The sequence below is a fragment of the Rhyacophila brunnea genome, unplaced genomic scaffold (genome assembly GCF_057557595.1).
Source record: "Rhyacophila brunnea isolate RB1 unplaced genomic scaffold, BYU_Rbru_1.0 scaffold_1, whole genome shotgun sequence".
Taxonomy (NCBI): domain Eukaryota; kingdom Metazoa; phylum Arthropoda; class Insecta; order Trichoptera; family Rhyacophilidae; genus Rhyacophila; species Rhyacophila brunnea.
Window position 1 is genome coordinate 10,808,096 of NW_028232751.1, and position 22,661 is coordinate 10,830,756.

The 22,661-nt window shown below is 33.2% G+C and overlaps 2 protein-coding genes across 5 annotated transcripts in view; one reads left to right on the forward strand and one right to left on the reverse strand.

The window, feature by feature from the left end:
* LOC147079460 (uncharacterized) overlaps positions 1 to 10,581 on the forward strand; it is a 179,382-nt gene extending 168,801 nt beyond the window's left edge. For both annotated transcript variants that reach the window (XM_085941231.1, XM_085941235.1), the window contains exons 26-29: positions 957 to 1,248; positions 2,094 to 2,435; positions 6,951 to 7,227; positions 10,248 to 10,581. In XM_085941231.1, coding sequence (XP_085797357.1) covers positions 957 to 1,248; positions 2,094 to 2,435; positions 6,951 to 7,227; positions 10,248 to 10,313 — 977 coding nt within the window. In that variant the 3' untranslated portion in view covers positions 10,314 to 10,581. The remainder of the gene's footprint in view (positions 1 to 956; positions 1,249 to 2,093; positions 2,436 to 6,950; positions 7,228 to 10,247) is intronic.
* A 16-nt stretch (positions 10,582 to 10,597) lies between these two features.
* ClC-c (chloride channel protein 3) overlaps positions 10,598 to 22,661 on the reverse strand; it is a 70,207-nt gene continuing 58,143 nt past the window's right edge. For all 3 annotated transcript variants that reach the window (XM_085941247.1, XM_085941241.1, XM_085941252.1), the window contains 6 exons: positions 21,654 to 21,862; positions 20,550 to 20,690; positions 15,672 to 15,882; positions 14,077 to 14,240; positions 13,358 to 13,583; positions 10,598 to 12,536 (listed from right to left, as the gene is read on the reverse strand). In XM_085941247.1, coding sequence (XP_085797373.1) covers positions 12,446 to 12,536; positions 13,358 to 13,583; positions 14,077 to 14,240; positions 15,672 to 15,882; positions 20,550 to 20,690; positions 21,654 to 21,862 — 1,042 coding nt within the window. In that variant the 3' untranslated portion in view covers positions 10,598 to 12,445. The remainder of the gene's footprint in view (positions 12,537 to 13,357; positions 13,584 to 14,076; positions 14,241 to 15,671; positions 15,883 to 20,549; positions 20,691 to 21,653; positions 21,863 to 22,661) is intronic.

Below are 22,661 nucleotides of genomic sequence, written 5' to 3' on the forward strand. Positions count from 1 at the left end.
CTGCTTGATATTCAAAATATAAATCACACATTTATATTACTGGTTGTCAAAATTTATTTACCTAAATATATTTATATTGCTGGCGCATAGATATTAACTTGCTCTTGAAATTATTATTTATTGTATTAAAATATTTAAATGTTGATAACATAATATTATTATTATTTATTTTATTTATTCATTACTTACTGCGATTTAGCTTGGCACAGCTCTAACTAGAATGATTTTTTTTATTATGCATATTATGACTTACACAAGTTGTTGGGAAATTGATATTTGTAATTTCTGCGATTATGCATATTTTCCAAATAATATTTATTGCATTGACATCAATTTTATTTTGCTTGCATATTTTATTGAAATACAAAACTTGATTGCATAAAGATAAATGCTATTGCTGCAAATATTGATATCCTACAGCCAAAGTATAGTGACGCACCAAAAATAAAATTCAATATATTACAACATACTGCTTATTCTATCACAGCGGTTCCCAAATGGGTTCCACGAGGGTAGTTTTTGTAAGATAATAAGACTAACTAACTAAAAGTAAAATAGTAAATTGTAATTTTGGATCATATCTGTGAAGAAAAATAAGACTTCATGAGACATAAGTCCTTTACGAATTTTTTTGAAGAATCTGAACATGAACTTGAAAAAGAAATTTGCAGACTGATTTTTTTTTCTCCTGTATCGCGTTTCTATCATATATTATGCTAAAAGTTTTATAGGTTTTCTTTATGTTTTACAAAATATAAATGGTTTCAATAAAACTGCAAGAATTCCTGTTTTATAATTTGTCTATGAAATTTAGACAACAAAAATTCACTAGTATCACTTTTCTATTGAATTATAGTTGCTAGGTGCTACCAAATATTAGCCGCTACTCATATATTAAATTTTCGCTGTGTACACTACACATACCTCACTTAATAGAACTTTATCTATTTTTTCAGATGTAAAAATTGATTCACCGGTGCCATACCATATTGATGATGGCACGCTATTCGACTCGAAATACAAAATGTACAACATAATCGGAAAAGGCCAATATGGTTCCGTTAAACTTGTTGTCGACAAAGGTACAGGGGAGAAGCTGGCTGCGAAGTTTGTTAAAATTTTATCCCCAAAAGACAAGGAAATTGCAACTTCAGAATTGGAAATAATGCGGTGTTTGAAGCACCCAAAACTCATACAATTGATCGATGCATTTGTTAAATTAAACCAGATGATTATTGTAACTGAATAGTATGTATATTATTTATTGTTGTATTATACAATAACCAAATATTTTAGTGTTACATTATAATATCTATCTACTGAAACTTCACTTTTAGTACAATACAGTGTAGAAAAATAACTGCTTACAAAATATATGTACCTATAGCTAACCGTGTTGTAATTTTTTTCTATGTTGATTATAGTACAAAGGTGTAAAAAATATAGTTTTTTTGAACAAACTATAGTACAGAATTCTTTAAAATTATAGTATTGTAATATTATTACTCTACGGTTGGGATGACTCGTATCTAACCAATAACCATCTCAAAATGATTATAATATTTTACTATACAAGGGAATATTGTAAATATAAAAAAATAGTTAATTTTATATCATGTAATGGCTTTCACACTCATTTTTTTAAACCGACCCTGTTCTGACAGATTCACAAGTTTATTTAAAAACCTATTACCTACTCACTGTAATATTGAAAAAAATTAATAACCAATATGAAATTTAAAAAATAGTCTAGAATTTGGGACAATTGAATGAGTCATACCAGTCGCATTTTCTTTTTATCTAAGAATTTTTTCAGCTAAATCTAACTTAGTTTTTTATCTATGCTTAATTGTCAAGGGTAGTCAATTCTTTGTCTATTGATTTATATACCCACTATTCAATTATTATAGGGCAATAAATCTTCTCTGGCACTAGTCTGAAGTGGACCTTGCCCACCTCAAGCATGACTTCTCTACCTCCCTCATCAGTCGTAGTGTTCAAAAATCTCTGTAGGCTATTATATTAAACTACCCAAATAAATTCCAACACTCCATTTTCAGTTAGGAGTTAAAAATATTTCTTTACTCTTTCAGCATATCCGGTGGGCAGCTTTTTGAAAGAGTATCCGAAGAAGACTTCACTCTCACAGAGCGCGACTGCATTCTCTTCATGACGCAGATTTGCGAAGGTGTTCGATTCATGCACTCGAACAACATTGTCCATTTAGACTTGAAACCAGAAAACATAATGTGCCACACGAGACCATCGCACGAGATCAAGATCATCGACTTTGGCTTGGCTCGACGCATTCGACCAAACGAAGAAATACGAATTCTCTGCGGCACTCCAGAGTTTATCGCACCTGAAATTGTTAATTTTGATCCCATCTCCACTGGATCAGACATGTGGAGTGTTGGTGTCATATGCTATATACTGTAAGTTTATACTTTAAAATCTTTAGAAATACCTCCTCTTTACATCTGACATACAGATTTTGCGACTCACACTGATTATTGTGAGCAATCGTCAATCTTACAATTATTACATCCAATGATTCAGATACTAATTCAAACATTTCAATGTTTGTTTTGATTGGTTCATAACATACATTGTGTTGCTAATTATTATTCTTCTTCTTTCTTTGCCCATATCCGCTCCTTAACTGGAGCATATGGACACCACGCGGCGCCTCCAAGAATCCCTGTCGCTCGCCAGTCTTCTTGTTTCGTTCCAGGTCAAACCAGCATCCCGTAGCTCCGCCGTATACACTCTGTAGATTGTATTCAGCGGCCTTCCAGAATGCCGGAATCCGGTTGGCTTGAAGAACAGGCAAGCCAGGTTAAAGTTCTCTTCTGGCATCCGCAGCACGTGGCCGAGCCAGGTCCAACATCGCCTCTTCACTTTCAGCGTGATGAGAGGCTGCTTGGTGCGTTCTCTTATCTCCTCGTTGCTCCTAAAGTCATACCACCGCACACCCAGTATTCGTCGCAAACATCTGTTTTCGAAGCTCAGTATACGGTTGCTCTGAGCCTTCGTAAGGTGCCATGATTCGCTACCGTAAAGCAGCACCGTCAGAATGCAAGCGTTGAATAGGCGGCATTTGGTTTTGACCGAGTACAATCGTGAGTCCCAGACATTTGGCATCGAGTTGAATGTTGCTCCAGCCATTCCCATTCGGATAGCGAGCTCTTTCTGCAAAATGCCATCTCCCATGATGTGTACCCCCAGGTACTTGAAGCTGTCGACGCTCTCGATGTTTTGTCCATCGCTAATCAGAGGGAAATCTGGATCAGGACAGGTACTATTGCACAAGACGTTGGTTTTCTTCGCGTTGATTTTCAAACCAACGCGAGAGGAGTTGTTATGCAACCTGTCGATTGTCTCTTGAATGCCCTCGATTGAGTTGTCGAATAGGACAGCATCATCGGCGTATTCCAGGTCGCATAGCTTCACCGTGGGGGTAACAGGTATGCCTCGGTCGGGTGGTATTGACTTCCGTAGTATAAAGTCAAAGAGAATGATAAAGAGAAACAGTGCAAGGACACAACCCTGTCTAACTCCGGTCGTGGCCCCGAACCATTCCGTGACAGTGTCTCCAATTCTGACACAGCATTCGCTATTCTCGTGCAAGCTTTTGATTATGGCAATGATCTTGGGAGGGATCCCGTATGCTCCGGGGCGGTGCGGACTGTCGAAAGCCTTCTCATAATCCACAAAGCAGCAAGCCATCGGACTGTTCAACTCATGGCTCAGCTGGAGAAGACATCGAAGGTTGTGGATTTGGTCTGCACACGCTCGACCAGGTAGAAACCTGGCTTGGTTTTTCCTGAGGACATGCATTATTGGGTCCCTTATTCTCATCAAAATGATGTTTGCCAAAATCTTTCCTGGAACACTGAGTAGCGTAATGCCTCGGTAATTGTCGCAGCTTAGAGGGTCACCTTTTTTAAGAAGTGTAATAATTTCACCGTTCACCCAGTCCCTTGGGCAGCGCTCTTCTTCCCACACCTTTGTCATCAGATGAAGCATAGGGTGCAGGATTGCGCTCAAGCTGTACTTGAGGAATTCAGGATGAATCCCGTCTCCCCCCGGTGCCTTTCCGTTCTTGAGCCTTTTCACAGCCGATTTTATCTCGGTGTGCGTGGGTGGGCAATCGGAAATATCGGTCGCTCGAGGAATTTTCAAAAGTAAAGCTTCCGCAGATATGTCAAACGGATCCAAAGAGGGTGGGCGGTTCAGCACTCCGCAGAAATTATTCTTCCAAATCTTCTTGACGCATTCTGCGTCAGACTCTATTGCTCCACTGGGACCACGAATGGCTCCGGGAGTCGGTGGTCGCCTGCCGCAGACTTCACGGGTGATTCGGAAGAGTTTCCTGGTATCATTTCTGCTTGCTGCCTCCTCTGCCGCTTCAATTTGCCGGTTCATAAAATTTCGCTTGTCCAACCGCACGGATCGTTTGACTACCCTGTCTTGGATTTGGTAGTCAGTCCGGCGGTCCTCGGATCGGTCGGGGTCTGTCTCCTCGTCTCTCAGGGCTTTCAGCCTGGCTCATTCACCAATTTCAACCCACGTTTCGTCAGACATCCACTTTGGCTGCTCACTCCTTCTGGTACCAAGGACGGTACGAGCCGACGACACAATCGCACTCTTAATGAGGCTCCAATCCGCCTCAATGAGGTCGGATTCAGATTTGTGCCGCTCGTAGATACGATCTACACTATCTCGTAGAGCAGTTTCGAAGTCGATCCGAATTCTTCGGCGTCGGAGCTTCTCAACGTCAATTCGTTCGCGCTTTGGAGGCCTCGCCTGGCGACTGAGTTTTACTCGGATGTTTCCAATAAGTAACTCATGATCGCTATGGATATCGACGCCTCTGTAAGTACGCACGTCGAGAAGTTCCTTTCGGTGCTTCAAGCTGTACAAGAAGTGGTCAATCTGCGTCTTCGTGCGTCAATTATTTATTAATATATATATATGAACATTATATGTCCCAATGCGCATACTCGAGTTGTTAGAGAGGATTACTCTACCTGTTTCATTGTCCATTTCCATGCAAGGTCGTCGTTTTACAGAGTCGGTTGTCGTCCGAGGCTGCTGTGTAGGTGTTTTGTTAATCTGTTCCCGAGGCCTGAGCCACGAGGTCCCTGAAGGTCGGCTCGACCAGGTTTTTCTGTCGGGGATTTCCTTCCCTTAGCCAGCAGGCCAGTTTTATGGCGCCGGTCACTCGCCCCTCGCCCCCTGCTGTTAGCTACAGCGTACGCTGCATTGCCCGGAGGTCGCCGCGGGGAGGCCAGCAGATGGGACATGCTGGCAGTTTGGCATTTCCCAACTTTTGCTATGAACTCATACATCTACTGGCGTCAATGTGTCCACTTGGGGCCGACCAGCCGTTGACCCAAGTAAAGTAAACTAAAAAAATATCCATTGGTCATCTTGATGACTCTACAGTATTCCATCACATCGACTGTTCCAAGCCAAAAGTGCGTTAGTGACAAATCACTACTATTCAGGAGAGCAAAAAGAGTAAAAAAAATTATGTTAATTATAACAACTTATTTCTTATTATTGAAATTTTTTTTTCCTTTTAAATTACTTAATTCCTTTTGGCTGTCCAAGAAAAAATAAGTTCATAAAGAAAACGTTTTTTTTTTCATTATTTTGTTCATGTTTTTGTTTGTATTTCTGTTATGTTTTATTTGTTTATTATAATCATTTTAATTTTGGTACGTTACGTTAGTGGTATGTACGTTAATTCCTATTGGCTTTCTGTAGGCTGTTAAATTGGAAAATTGTAACTCTGTTTGCAATCATTTATGAAGAACGCCTTTTTTGCAAGTCTGTAGATACATTTTTTGTAAACCTAACCTCATATTTAACTCAAAATCACCAAAATGTTACTTACGCACTTTTGGCTTGGAAACAGTCAATATTAACTTACTTAAAATGTCAGCGCAAACTAATAATTATTGTATTTAAGCAAGAAACAAATTTCTGATTCTACTTACAAGCATATTATTATTGCCCGTTCCAATAATGAATAGTGTCAGGCGACTTATCATCATAAAAACACACCCGACTAATGGGAAACCACCAGTCAATGGCTACGTGATTTGGTCATCGGACTATCAGGGGGTTAGATGGTGCGGTCAACCAATATCACAAGACGAAATTATTTCACATGTATAAATATTATATTAATTTAAGAGATGACAACTTTAAAATCTTAGTTTTGCAACAACTTCAGTTGGTATAAAGATATTACTCGATTTATACTTTGGTCATAAATTGAGTTACATACGTAATATTAAAATCTTCTCACTTGTATGGATGGTGCAAACCTTCCTCTAATAATTTATTTTAGTCAGAAAAATATGTTTTTATCAGTCGCAAGTGCGAATTACTATGTCTCATATAGATTAGGGGCCATCCATATATGACGTCATACTCTGGGGGGTGTGATATAAGGTGATGATTAGTGACAAAGAGAGAAGGGAGGGTCAGAGAAAATGTGATGTCACAAAGTAAACAGAAAATATAAATGGATCTGAAAACTCAATATTGGGGATCAGGGATTTAAGGATAAATATAAAAAAAACCATTTTTTCCATTTTTTGACACTTAGGGAGGGATGTGTCAAAAATGTGACGTAATATAGACAGGGGGGTAAAAGGTTATGGGACAAAATGTGACATGGCCAAAATCGTGTGTGGACGGCCAAATAATACCAAAATATATCCCTTTGTTAAAACCTGCAAGGGCGCGTGTAGAGTAAGTAATCAAAAACTTAGTTTTTAGTTAATACTTTGAGACTTTTCTTCCCATACTGACCAAGTATCAAAACTTTTTATTTCAACACGACATCCTAGCGACTAGTATATGAAACACATCATAGGAAGATCAATGTAATTCTCATCTAATTAGGAATAAATTATTTTTATAATTTCCAGTCTTTCCGGTCTCTCACCATTCGCCGGTGATACGGTACAAGAGACCTACGCTAATATTTTAAGAGTCCGATATGACTTTGAAGATGAGGCTTTTGATAATATTTCCGATGATGCAAAGGAGTTCATCATGGACTTATTAGTTAAACAGAAAGAAAAGAGACGGACAGCAACGGAATGCTTGGAAACCCAGTGGATGAAGCAACACAAAGAAAAGAGACGCAGTGCCGCCTTGAGTACGGAGAAATTGCGAAAATTCGTTTTCCAATCAAAGTGGCAGGTATGGAAAAGACTTTTTTAAAAATACACATTACCTATGAGAATATAATATGTGTAATTATGCATGGTGAATGTGGTTTGTATATGTTTGCGTAATATTTTTTTTCGCTTGTAATAACTTTGAAAACCGAACGTCACCGTTCAGGCAAAAGTCACCAACCCAAAAAACATCATTTCGAGATATCGCAATTTGAAAGTTTGGAGATGAAGGAAAAATCAGATTTTAATGTTTTTAAGGTTTTATCTACATTACTCAAAATTTTGTCATGTCTTCTTAATAAATTCTTTGGGTCACTTTTACTTTTTGATGCTAATTAATACATTTCGAAGGTTTTGAAGGAGACAAGGTGGTTCAAATGTAGTTTGGTGACTTTTGCTTGTTAATAATCTGGATTAAAGCGTTCTTATTATGACAAACAAAAAGTAACTATTCCTGTTTAGTTATTGTTGTCTGTTTCTGACAAGTTTAGTATTAGAAGTTTTCAAATGAAAAATCAGTAAAAGTAACCATACATAGTTTAGTAACTTTTACTTCTATATTTATAACGAAGGATTTATTTTCACATTCACTGCTGACCAGATAATTACTAATTAATTACCACATTTAAATATCATACTAATTATATCTAATGGCCAACTAATGGTTGCGCATCTTTAGCACTGAAAGACTTAATAGTGTCAACTAATATACCGTGGTGACTTTTGCATCTTAAAGAAAATAATTTTACGCTTCGGGTGACATACTCAACTCAAAACTGCATTTTTGAGGGTTGAAGACTTTTACCTGAACGGTGACTTACAGTTTGTTAAAATTCCAGTAAACGAATAAATTGTACTCTAGTCTACTAGTACTAATATTTCTTAGTTTTTTAATGATTAAAATGATGAATTGAATTAAAAAAACGAATCATATTTTAAACATATTAAAATACATTGGCAGGACCTACCTCGAAAAATTATAATGCGTAGGTGTCACTCAAAAATGATCATAGGGAAGTGTCACATTTTCTGTTGTTTAGTCACCGGGTTTCAAACCCTGCCAGGTTGAAATCCACCACTGGCATAGTTCAGCATTGTAAAACAAAAATCAATACTCCTACTAGCCCAGACATAAACAACTGATATTTATAATAATAAAATGAAACATGTATTCTATATACTGGGAAAACAATAGCAATTTTACACCTCTTGAATGTAGGTAGTGTAATTGATTATTATCTAAGGATCTATTATTAGGGTTTTGACAATATATACGTTTATTGATTTTACTATTGAGTGTAGTATTATTTTACAAACACTTCAACTATTCATAATTTGTTTTTTATATTGTGATCCGTGACTTATAGGTAAGTAGTTTTTAACTACTTTATTGCATTAATTTATTACATAAATTAGAATTAACTGTATTCATTGTCAGTGTATTTACCTTTTGGTGAGTGCACAGTGCCTGAAAATGCCGAAAGGCAAACCCGGGTCGCAAAAAACGACTAAAATGGAATAGTACAAAACTTAAATCCATTAGAATTTAAATTCAAATTCCATTAAGTACCCTCGGTCGACAGCATTAATATGATATTATTTCGGGTTAACGAAACAAAGTCTTGTAGTGGTGTGCTTTTCAATAAATTATGTTGATGTGTTTTGTTGCATGGTGTGTGCTTGTCAATTTACCAGAGAACTGGAAACGCCATCCGCGCTGTTGGCCGCATGGCATCACTCTCAGCTATGTCCCGCATGAACGCTACAAGGATATTAAAACAGTCCCAAGCTCCTGGCTCGAAAATTCTGCCGGTCTGTAATGTGATCTCGGAAGATGCGTCAACTGAACAGACCAATGGTACGTCGCCAGAGAAAATCGCTTTGTTTCATTTGTATTTTTTAATGAATATCATACCAGGGTGGCTTGTTATATTATGACAATAATATTTACGATACATTGTTTAAGAGTCCAATGTCTTTCTTTGCAAATCTGCAATATATACAATGATCTACGTGATGTTGTAAGTTGAATAGACACAACTAGAATCCTTACCAGAATGCCTTATTTATCGATAATAATATTGTGAAAATACTTATTGTCACATGTAAAAAAGTCTACAACAAACAAGTTGACTACCTCCAGTATATTGCATGTGGTCGAAAAATTAATTATACTCACATTGTAATAGGAGTACATATTTCAAATTGGCGTTCATCTCTTTGGACCTATTTTGCTGATGTATATACCTAAATATTAAAACGTTGCATGTAATGCAGTGTACAAATAACAGTAACTGATTTCACAAGTATATGTAATGAAAGTAATCTAATGCTTTCTTTTTTATTTATGCATAATAAACTATTTGGATAAATGTACAGGTGAAGATTTTTAACCTTTTGCTTAGTGATGACCACTTTGTTGGATAAAAATTCTGTACATACATACATCACCACTATATTTAGTCCAAAGAGGATTATTATGGACCTGCTCCATAGAGTAGAGGTTATATTAACAGATTTTTTTTTATTCCGAAAAATGGATGTGAGCCACTTGCTATTACGTCGATACTCAATTGAAAAACAACATGTGTATTGCCAGATGCAGGATTTGAATCTGGGACCCACGACATTATAAGCCAACACGTTACTACTCACCCACTGTTGGCGCATTTACAATAATCAATCAATTAATTGTGTAAAAAAATAACTCTTTTGGTTGTTTATTTTATTTATCTGATACTAAGTTTTAGCATATAATTTGACACTAATTTGCCACCCTGCTCTAGTCTATTTGGACAGTGTAAGTGGAGTTAATTTTCAAAAATTTCAATGCCCATACAGTTAAGACTTTCTCAATTGTTTAATTGTATTTTCCGGTAATTACGCATAGCTGTGTGTGCTAACTTCTATTTATTTTTCCAGCGTTTTGGACTTATGTGTTGTGACACTAGATATACAAGACACTGATTAGGTTACTACTAGGTACTATTATTGATGTCTACTTTAATATGTACTCATTAATTGGTTTCTTTACAATTGCAGGTGAATGAAGCCAGAGTCCTGACATATCTTCATTTACGAAATGAAAAAATATGCAGTAGTGGCTGAAACGTAAATGTTTTAAAAACAATGTGGAAAAAGTATTAGCTATTAAGTGTTCTTCATGTGTATAGATTTTATTTATCATCGAAACAGTTGTTAATTCATATTTGCTTTTTTTATGTTTATAAATACAGTTTTTTAAAGTTAATTTTCACGTACTTAATTACAAAGGTATATCGCCTTTGCTAGTTTTTTTTTATCAGTAATTATTATTTCTTCAATTGTTTGTCACAATGTTATGAATGTTACCAATAAATATATATTATATACATCAAATAAATAAATAAAATATGCAAAAACAAATCAATTAATTTATTTCATTCACAAAAATTTCGACAAAATAATCACAATTATAATAGGTATTAAAGGAATTATTTTTAAGATTTTGATAGGTTACATACTCCATTTTAATGTAACTAAATCAAAATTTCCAAACGAATTTATCTAAAATGATTTTATATTGAGTTATAATTTATTTCAGTCTAATTGATCATATTCATTTGTAAATTACGATGCTTTATAAATATTATGGATTAAATAAATTTCTGTTCACCTCAATGAAATGAATTAATTTACTTTGGCATTCAATACACCAATACTTCAAATGTAATATACTAAATAATAATGGCATCACAAAATTCTTGAGACATTTTATTCTCATCCGGAGTAAGTTGGGCGGAAAAAGAAAAGATACAGTGTTAATTAAGTTATTCAACAAGTTTTAAATTGTTTTTGTTGGAAATCCATCAGAAATTTACAGATTTAATTGAAAATGTACACAAAAATAAAAATAAAATACTGATAAAAGTAACAAAAAACAGTTCTTTCCATATATACAGAATATTAACTCGGGGCAATAAATAATTAATAATTTAACAAATCGAACGTAATATACAAATTCAGTTTGTATGCTTAGTTTATTAATTATGCATTACATAAGGATTTTTATCACAAGGTAAATATTACATTAGTCTATATAATAAACGTTACAAAAATAACATTAATTATATGAAAGAAAATTAAGAAATAAACCACATTTGTATATATTTGTGGTGACAAAAATTAAATATGATTAGTTAGAAAAATGATGTAAACTTTCAAAATCACCATGCAACGACTATACTATTGCATATTGTGTGGGTGTAAAATTTGATTTTGTATAACTATTTCCATTTCAGCTTAAACTTAGGTACAATAAAAGGATTGCTGACGTGATCACATTTAGTTAATATGCGATTACAGTAATTATTTTATAAATTAGTTTATTTGTGATATATGCTGATAAAACAGCGGTACATAGTCATATATATACATACAAATCAATATAATAACAAACAGAAAACGTCACTCATGTGAAAATGTTTACGTTGTATCTAGAACGCATGGCTGGCTGCTTGTTTGTTTATAATAAATCCTTTATATACAAAAAAATCTCCCATTTAAATACATTAAGTTCATTCACCAATTGATTATTTCAAGTGAATGATTCGACACAATATACATAATATAAAATGTTATTATTTATTATAATAAACTAACTAGTGGTAAGTCTCTCTAATACAAATAAATTTCCATGAATACTGAATCACTAATAGAATCTATAAAAATAAGGGCATTACATAGTAGAATAAATTATTCTGGATATACAAACACGATTAGCTGATTTATACACATCAAATTATTGGTTATATTCCTTACGATATAGTCATAAACATATTTTTAAATCAGGACCAACTGTAAGCTGCATGTACTATTGCACTACAATACTAAAAATCAGTGGTGTGTATTTTAATTAACCAATTATACTGATGATTATAAGTAGTCGATTTGGATATGAAATAATTTTAAAAGAACATAAGAGAGAAACTAACATGTCAAAATTTGATAAAAACATTCATTCAGTGCTTTACTATCTCTGTCAGAGTATTTAATTAGACAGTAATAGAGATGTCACGATTACTGTATTATTTTAAAACCAAGAAAGGTCCTAAAAAAAAGTTAAGACGACAAATTTCTATTGTACACACCACCGCAATAGTTGGCTAAATTAAATGCTAATTCAATAAATACAAAGATTTTTAAATGGAAAATATAGTATCAGCATTTACGTAAGTTATAAAAATTCGTAACTAGAGTTATTAGTTAAATAAGACGGAGCTAGGATCTTCATTGTCCATCTGCTTGACGTGCCTCAAAACGTCCTTTTTAGTAATGACACCAAGCAGTCGCCTGAAAAAGAATAGAAACAAATTATTTTTTTATTTAATGAATAATTCACATGTTATTAGAATACGCCCACGATGGCCGAGCAGCTAATGCGTCGGCTAATAATGTCGTGGGATCAAATCCTGGGTCCGGCAAATACACATATTGTTTTGCAATGTGTGTTTGGAGTCAGAGTATGGACTTAATAAGTTGAGCAAGTGGCTAACTTTCATTTCTCGTAAAAAAAAAACAAGAATATGTTAATACAAATCTCCACTCTATGGAGGCCCATATAATCTTCTTAGGATCGGACATGGTCAAAAAAAAATAAAAAGAATGTAACATTCTTTATTAAATTATTAGCAAGCAAGTGTGTTAAGACTAAAATTTGACATGACACCAGCTACAAATCAAGGAAGTACCTATCATTAATGCCGTGATTCAAAATAGAAGAGTCGGTAACCAATATTAATGAAATTTGATATGTATGACTTATTAGTTAATTTCGTCCTAATTAAGTAGGGTGTAGGTGGCTAAATTTGTAAAGCATATTGACCAGAATCCAATAGATGTAGGTTCGAATCCTGTCAAGTACCAAATTTTTCTCTAATAAGTAACCATGTTTCTAAATTACCTATGTATGAAAAACCAACAAAATATAAACACTAGTGATAGGTATATTGTCATTGTTTGCACACCAGTTTCAGAAACTAAATGGTGTATTTGAAAATGGTTATTGCTCTTTATAAACACACACATCTTCCAACGACTGATTGGATGACTTCTGCCATGATTTCATATAAGAGTAAGGTAAAGTAATTTACATTCAGAAAGTATTTATTTACCCATTATGAGTAACCAACGTCTGTCTTAATCCAAGTTTTCTAAACATGTCTACGACTGTTTCCATGGGAGTTTGATCAGTGACTGTGATGGGCGCCATATCTAAAATTTTGTGTAGATATATCTTGGGAGCCGAGAATCCTTGCGAAGATCCTTGAGGCGTGGGAGTTCCGCTGAAGATCACCAGGGACTGACCCGATATGCCCTCGATCATTGTACGGGCATTTGCTGAAAGAGAAATTATTGAATGACCACAGCGATTGGATAACACATAAAGATTTTCCTTTGTCTCAAATAAATAATTGTCAATATTCATGTACTCATAATAACTTAACCAATAAACAATTTTATGAATTCTATATCATTTAATAACGCAACGCTATATCAGTCTAAATTAAGCACATTTTTTTATAAAATTACATATTGACTAATAATGAATGAGTGTTACAAAGGAAAGATATATCTATCAACATTATATATTATTTTCTGGAGATTGTAAAAACCCACAAAGTGTTCAAAGAAATACATTCAAGGAAGACACCTTTTCCATTACGTAATCAATGCAATGCAGACAGATAAATAATTAATTTTATTAACTACAAGAATAAAAGTAAATCTAGCTTTTGAATATTTAATTTTGAATAGGGCCACCTAATTAATCAAAGTACTATATTAAAATTGCATGAGATTTAGGAACATAGTATTGTACATCCCACATTACCTATTGCAAGGTTGAGATCTCTTCTAATGACGAATCCAACGAGGTACTGTGATTCTCGGGATACCACGACAGGATATCCATTGTGTTCTGTCTCCTTCAAGAGAACTTCAATGTCATCGAGAGTCATGGAATCCTGTGTGATGACGCTGAGTGTTTCGTTTCGCCTGCAAAAAAAAATCCTATATAAAAACCTCCACAAAAGGTAAGCACATAAGTCAAGTAACATTGCCAAAACCGCAATTTAGTATATCAAATAATACGCAGTGTGCAATAATAATTTTTTTTATTCTGGACACACTATACATGCCAGAAAACGCCATAGAATGCAATAAAATATAAAATGTTAATCAACAACAAACAATAAAATTTAACTACATGTTAATTTTTGGAAAAAATATTGTATGAATTTAGTGATTGGCGCAAGTTGCTGTTGAACCAGAGCACCGTTGTGTCATTGATAAATGTATATAATATTATGATATTAAAAGCAACAATAAAAATATTCCGATTGATTTGCATAATAAATAGATCAATTCATATTTTTTTATGTTTTTAAAATATGCTTTCATAAAACAAAACAACGCATAGAAGCAAAGCAGAAATTCGAATATTAACAATCGCACTTTAAATATACGTCAATAATTTTATTAAGACTATCCTGGGATCCCCCTTAAATAGCACAATAAATTACGCATAAAAATAATGATACCATAGCAAAAAAAAATGTAACCACATATTGATTACTTTAATATGGGATTCGAAAAATAGTTATTCATATTTTATATTAGAGAAGATCTTAGGTGAAAATAAGTATACGGTCACCGCTTTTATTAAGTTCTCAATTATCGTATTGCATCGATTATAAGACACACAAATCATCAGAGAAACATACTAAAAATTTATTACAAAGATGAACGTCATACAAAGACAAAAAAAAGCAATATACAGTATACTCCCGATTATCTGGGCTAACGGTGGCGAGAGGTTGCACAGATAAACGAAAAATACGGATAATCCGAACTATGGTTTTTTCTTTTTAAAATACTACATATACATTTTTAAAAACAATAATTATTTTAACATTCAATACTCATTATTTATTTAAAAAATCAGTTTAAATTTTCCTAAGAGAGGTTCATGTTTACAAAAGTGAGCGATTTTTTTAAAATTAAATTCATGCACAGATAATCCGCAAACCGAATAATCGGGAGTTTACTGTACTTATAATATTACGAATAATTATTATGTATGTATTTGTGACTGTAATACCTTTACATTTACATTGTAAGAATAAGTTATTATTCACATTTAGTTTCCGATTTTTCTAATTACATTTTTATTCAATGTCAATCAAGATGCACCCCAAATTCAAAGACATCAAACTAAGAAAAAACATGTTTCTTATAATCGATTCAATAAATCATTCATTCAATGATTTAAAATGTTCTGAAACACCCAAAGTAATGGAGAACATCATTAATATGATTATGTTTATTTTAGAGTCTAATTTATTATAGAATTTGTTTGGTTACAAGCAGATCGATAAATGAATATCAATTTAAGTAACATGTATAGACTGAAAAAGGAATAAATACTTTGGCTGCATGACATCGGCGGCGAGGGAGGTATACTGGAATTCGTCCTTGCTATCGAGGAAGGGGTAGCCGTTGAGCGCTATGTGGGCGTCGTATATACCCTGTCGGCCCAACGCGTCACCCACCCACTTGGAAGCCATCGCAGCAGCCATCAGCGGAACTATATACCGCACACCGCCTGTCAGCTCAAACATTATCACCACCAACGACACTGAAACAAATCAAGACAGATTCATTATATAATTTAGTTTTTATAACTAGTGTTTTATAAAAGGATAGATAATGGACTGCCTGTTGAACGATGATAAACAATGGTTAACCGAAAAATAGTACACACATGAACAGTCATTCTTACAAGACCACGTTAGGTATATTAACAATAATATAAATTATAAATTTAAATTTATATATTTATTATAAAAAAATATAAATTTTTAAATTAGGGTGAGTTAGAGTAAGTGTGCGTCTATGGGGTAAGTGCGTCTATGGGGTAAGAGCATCTAAAGTCAATAACTTTTTAGTGATTTAATAATAAGTAGTGACATCTATGCGTATCTATTACACATGTAAATACACATGGCACCATCCAAAGATGGCAGTATACTAGCATTGTCTAAGGTCAGTATGACATTTCAAATATTGTTAGTTGTTTGAAGTCAACGGCCGAGTTCGATGCGTTTTTTAATCGATCTGTTTCTCAACAATCTTTCGTTCTAAACAAGAGATTTTTGGTAAGTACCTTTATCTTGAATGATATTTTGTGGTCTAAATTTTATATTTGCGATTATGTGTTATTAGACTAGACTCACTTCCCCCGCCAAAAAATATCATTGGGGTAAGAGCGTCTGACGCTCTTCCCCCATGCATTGTTATATTTTTGTATGGACAAGTTTCAGCTAGTGATGTGCCGTGCAATCATAAAATATTAATTTTGTAACTAATGTGTAGCATTTCTTTACAACGTCTAATTTTATTTAGTATTATTTATTTCAAATTCTAGCCTATACGTACAATACTATAAGTAATTATGTACATAATTGATTTCAGTGGGTATATACAGATTTATTTTTTTGTGGGGCAGAAATATTTTTTATCACATTGATTTCCTCGACATGTAATAAATGAATTTAATTTCGCATATAGTCACTATATTTTGTATTGACAAATTCACTTTTATCAATATTTTAGTTAAATTGGAGAATAATTTGTTTTAGATCCCAAAATGCCTTGACACTATACGATTATTTTTTTTTGATTACTTTATTAAAATTCTAATTCATAGAGTAATAATAATATGTTTTTTTTTTCTGTTACTAGGTAAGAATAGATTATAATATAAAATTTGATATATCAATTATAAATAAAAAAATGTTGTTACACTTGTTTTGTAGTTCAAACATAGTTTTATTCGTTCATTTCTAAATAAATATTGATACATTATTTTTTTCTTTTGTTTTATTGATGTAAACTATCAATATTATTACTAGGCTAAATCAGGTAAGAGTAAAAGGGTTAAAGAATCCTACTTTCTTAAATCATTACCAATAAATTAAAAATGTGTATTGTAATATTCATTGAAAAAAATTGTTTCATTAAATAATTATAAGGTGAGTTAGGGTAAGTGCGGCATAGAAATTGCTTAGATGAACTTTAAGTGGATGGTGATTCTTAACGGATTGTAATATCTCTTAGAAATTTTTGTTGACTTCTAAACAATTTATCCCTTTTTCAATTACTATAATCATTACATTAAAATATTTAATGGTTAATCATAATTCAAACATTTTAATGTAACAAGGCGAATAGACGCTCTTACCCCCACAGTTGGGGTAAGAGCATCTAGTTGCATTATCTCTCAAAATTATTAAGACAAAACGATAAAAACAGTTTTGAAAAATCACATGTCTTAGATTTGAATAAGTTAAGTACTTACAACGTAAATCTTTAACCCTTTCGCTGCGAGCCATTTTCGCGGGAATTTATTTTCAGTCAAGTGATCTGTTAAAACGGTCACTACAGCTAAAACAGATCGATTCCAAAATTAAAAAATAGATTACTAGATTACGAAGAAAGTGAAGACGCTAAAAAATATCCAAGCTTTAACCGCACGTTCAAAATGGCGGCTGTCCACTCTTCACATAGACGGTTTCAACACATACTACCGAGCAATTCGCCGCGTTTGTATTTGTCATACACAGGGCTGTGTTGAGTACATGCTGCCGTAGTTGGTTACGGTCTATGACAGATATATTACTAAATCACTTGTGGAATAATCAGTGGGTTATCGCTTATTGCATTTAGTAAGTCGTAAACTCAAATTTTATTACCGTTTCAAATTCTGAACCTATATTTATTTTCGTCGCCATAAAATAATGTCATCCACTTATTCATTAGGATGTTTTGGAGAATAAAACACTAAAAATAATTACCGCACTGCTAAAATATTAATATAATATAATTTATGAGGCGCTGTCGGCTTTTTCATTGTACAAAGGGCCTGTCGAATAATCGCCAGGCATAATATGAGCATGTGAACAGAGCTAACACAGTTTCGTGGCACATAAAAATAAAAATTATTACCCATTATAATAATGTAAATATCAAATATAGAACAATGAACAAAGCCAAACAAATTTACTGGAGAGCTGTGCATCGATAAAATATTTTCCAGCATTATTTCTTCGATAATATTATGTGGTAGTGACATTTTGGTGGGTGAAATAATTATTTCACTTATATTTATAATGACAGAAAATACTAAAAACAAATCTTCAAAATGTTTCTATCGAGATCACAAATCACTAAGAAAAAATACATAACACAAACGTAATCATAATAATTAATTAAAAGGTAAATAAAAATATTATCGATGCACACTTTTCGATGCATGACCAAATTTTTGTTTTGATAACCCTGGTGACGCAACTAGTACACCCGTCTTCGCAATGGCGCGCGATTCAAACGACTGAATAACGAGTGTTCTTTTCAAAAATATATTTCCTTGTGTTTTACTTGACATTTTTATGATCTGTTGCCTGATATGTCTACCTAAAGGTTTGAACTAATTTTTAAAACGTATTATCCACAAGTGTCTCTTCTAGTTTGGTCAAAAATACGAGATAAAGTCTATGGCATGTTTACATGCCATACACAGTCTAAGGGTTAACAGTTAATAATTCATTAATTGTAATAGGAAAATATAAAATTTACAAATATTAAATATTAAAAAATTTTAAATAGTTTTATCAGTCCATTCATCCCATACAAATTTCCTCTTAAATACGATCAGGGGTGAAATTTTATCCCCTTTTGCATTGCATCCTAATAATACTGTCGTATTCTCTTTTTCTGCAGAACTGATTGTTCTTGTGGAAGGAAATCCAATTTCACCCAGAACTTTGGTTCTACTTGGGTCTTTTGAGAAAGTAGTTTCATCAATATTCCATATATTTTCTGGTCTATTTTGAAGGTACAGGTTTGTAAGTACGCCATCAAGTAGATCATAATATTCGTTGATTATGAAGGGATCACAATTTTTTTTCCTTGCATATTCGACGGCTTGAGGTATTTTTATGAAAAATTTGTGTCTTTTACAAAATGCTTTGTGCCAATCTTCCGGGAATTCCATTTTTGAATGATTTTGAACATATTGCGAAACTACTTCAATAACATCTTTTGTCGTTAAAGCAAATCCATATCCTTCCATAATATGTAAATTCTCTGCAATTTCTCCTTCAATTTCATGTGATAGAGCTGATGTTCGTCCTATTGTTTTTAACTTTTCACCTCGCCTCTCAGTTACGTGACACATAATGGTCATCCTCGGTATTATATATTGTTTGGAAGCTTCGTAACCACTTAGACGGCCACTTTTTACTTCTTCAACTGCTTCAAAGAGTTCTTTCTTTGTATAAGAAGCAGCCATGATTGTCTACCGAACATAATTTCTATAAAAAAAATTCGATAAAACTATGTTTGAACTACAAAACAAGTGTAACAACATTTTTTTATTTATAATTGATATATCAAATTTTATGGTAAAATCTATTCTTACCTAGTAACAGAAAAAAAATAAACATTATTATTTCTCTATGAATTAGAATTTTAATAAAGTAATCAAAAAAAAAAGTCGTATAGTGTCAAGGTATTCAAGAATTATTCAATTCATGAAATCGCATGAGAATTCGGAACAGTATGGAGGATATGGGAAGTTAATTTCGAAACATAAGTTTCAAAGCACTAAATCCATTATTATAATATATTTATATATTTTTTCACCAATCTACCAAAAGAACAGTTGGCATTCATTGTTTGTTCTATCAGTTCATAAAAAATACAAAATTCATAATGTAATGTGATATATGAATCATAAAACAACTAAAAGAAATATCAGAACTTCAAATGTGTCATAAAAATAATGTTTTAATATTTTTACGACCCTCTTTGGCTGTGAGTTTGAAAGCAAGAGAAATTATGACTTATTAGGGTTATGAGTATGACACAATTATAAACAAGTGCGACGCTAAAATAAATATTAGTCACTCCTAACACGGAACGAATATAGTGCTTTGTCTACACCAGACGAAATATGACAAAAAAAATTGGAATAAATCGTAAATTTGGTTCCAAACTTTCGGCCGATTGGATGGCCCAGTGGGACTTTTCACATAGGTATGGTGGGCCGAAATATCGGCCGAATGGGAGTAAAAAGGTTAATGAACGTACATAATTTGAAGAAACCCTGATGCTCGACTGTCACATACCCACTATCACTGTCAAACATTCAAATTATACATCACACGAATAGAAGAAATAGATAGCAAACAGTAAGTATAATTAATTATTAGATGTTTTACACAGAAAGGTGATGGTAATTACCTGTCATCCGAGTGACACCGCCGAGTACAGCGGCAGCCCCTACCATGGCATAGAGGCCAGGCGTGATGCAATCTTCACCCGTCGAACATTCTCCACTGAAGAGCCAGATTTTAGGATAATTATAAGCCAGCTGCTCCATACCTGAAAACATAATTTAGTGACGGAATTTTTAATCATTACATTATATTTATTTATATTTATGTTCCAAATAATGTTGGAACTTTTATTATGATTATTCATTAAGATTTGAGGCTATATTTATGTAAGTATTATTTATGAGTAAAATTATATATCAATAAATAAATAAATTTTGTGAATGTTGAGTTGGTAAATAATTCAAAAAATATATTAAAATTTAATTTTTTATTAATTCATCATGGGCACTTCTGAATCGATTATAACCGCTGTTTGGCAAAGATGAGTTTTGATCCAATACAATAATTAAATTACAATTATCATGTGCAATATGAGACACAGATGAATCGCATACGTTTTTATCAACCTAATCCACTGTAATATTAATAGACTCAGGTAACGGCTTATTTTGTTTTGTTACGCCAAAGATAACTTTTAACGTGTGTACATAAGTACACACACTGATTTTTTTTCTTTTTAATTATGAAAATCTATCCATTAACATCGTACATACAAAGGTATAATGTTTAGGCATTTTTATTACTTCACGATGATATCACGTATATGTCATAATGATATCGCGTATATGTATATTGTACATACTAACATGTCATAATATATCATCGGATAACAATAAATTCCATTTTGATTTAAGAATTACGATCCGACATAAATAGTGCACACTAAACTTTGTTCGTCATACTAATTTGTTTTCATTTAACTAAGAATACAAATTGCACATGATTAGTTTTCAAAATTCAATTAAAACCTGCCTAGACCAAACAATAATAGATAAAACCAACATGAAAAGTAAAACAAAAATTGAATAATAGAATAAATAACGTTTTATAAATAAATTTGCTCCATAAAACCATAAGTCAATCTACCATTGTAATAATATATGTTAAAATATGAATAATAGATGAACACTGACAAGATAATTTAATAACATAGTTAGTGTGTCCATACCTATTCCAACAATCCTTCCAGCAATAGCGCCCAAGCAAAGACTGGGTATGAAGAGTCCGCAAGGAACCTTCATGCCGAAAGTAAATACAGTCATGACTAGTTTGAGTGCCAGCGCCAGCAACAAATGCACGACAGCACGGTATACTCCTGGACCTGCTGCTGCTATCTCAATGGCCGAATTCACATCCGTAAAATTGCGGTTGTAATCACTAAAAACAAAACGACATTATTTTAAATATTACACTAACAATTAGCGAAAGTACCGACAGTTATGGCAAACTATGCAATCTAAGATACGCAGATGACTATTGACTACGCAAAACCTGCAAAATTAATTTTATGCACTCTGATAGATTGAGGCGGTTGTCGGTTGCTCAATAATGATGCACTTCGAAGGCTGGAGATGATTGAGGATTTTGTTTATTTTTATTCTTACATTTCAAACACCCGAGATTAGGAAATGGAGATTAATCGCAGAATATTTATATAAGGGAGTAATATGAAAGTGACATAATCTCCTTCTTTAAGAAGACTTGGGCCTTGGGGAATAAGAAAGACGTAAGATTGGTGGCCTTGGGAGGCGCACATCGGAAGTCAGCGGAAATATTGAGGGTTTACGCAGAAGAGAGAGGTCGTCCAAACAATGGTCCACCCAAGTGAAGGACGCTACAGGTCTCTTAATACCTTTAACTATGTGGACGGCAGAATATAGGGACTGCTGGAGAGACATAATTAAAATAGTTGAAAATAGTCATAATCCAATCCTCAACAGTAAAGGACACAAAAATCAAGATATGATGTTATATGTACATAGCCAATTCAAAATTATAAAGAGATTACACTTATATCCATGTAATTATAGTGATTTTGTTAAAAATGGCTCATAATATGATTTATATTTCGGATAGTCTTAATGAATATAATATTATAAACCTTATGCCGGGTCCACACCGAAAACAAGTCGCGCGACAACTCGTTAAATTTTATGATAAGCATGATAATTATCGT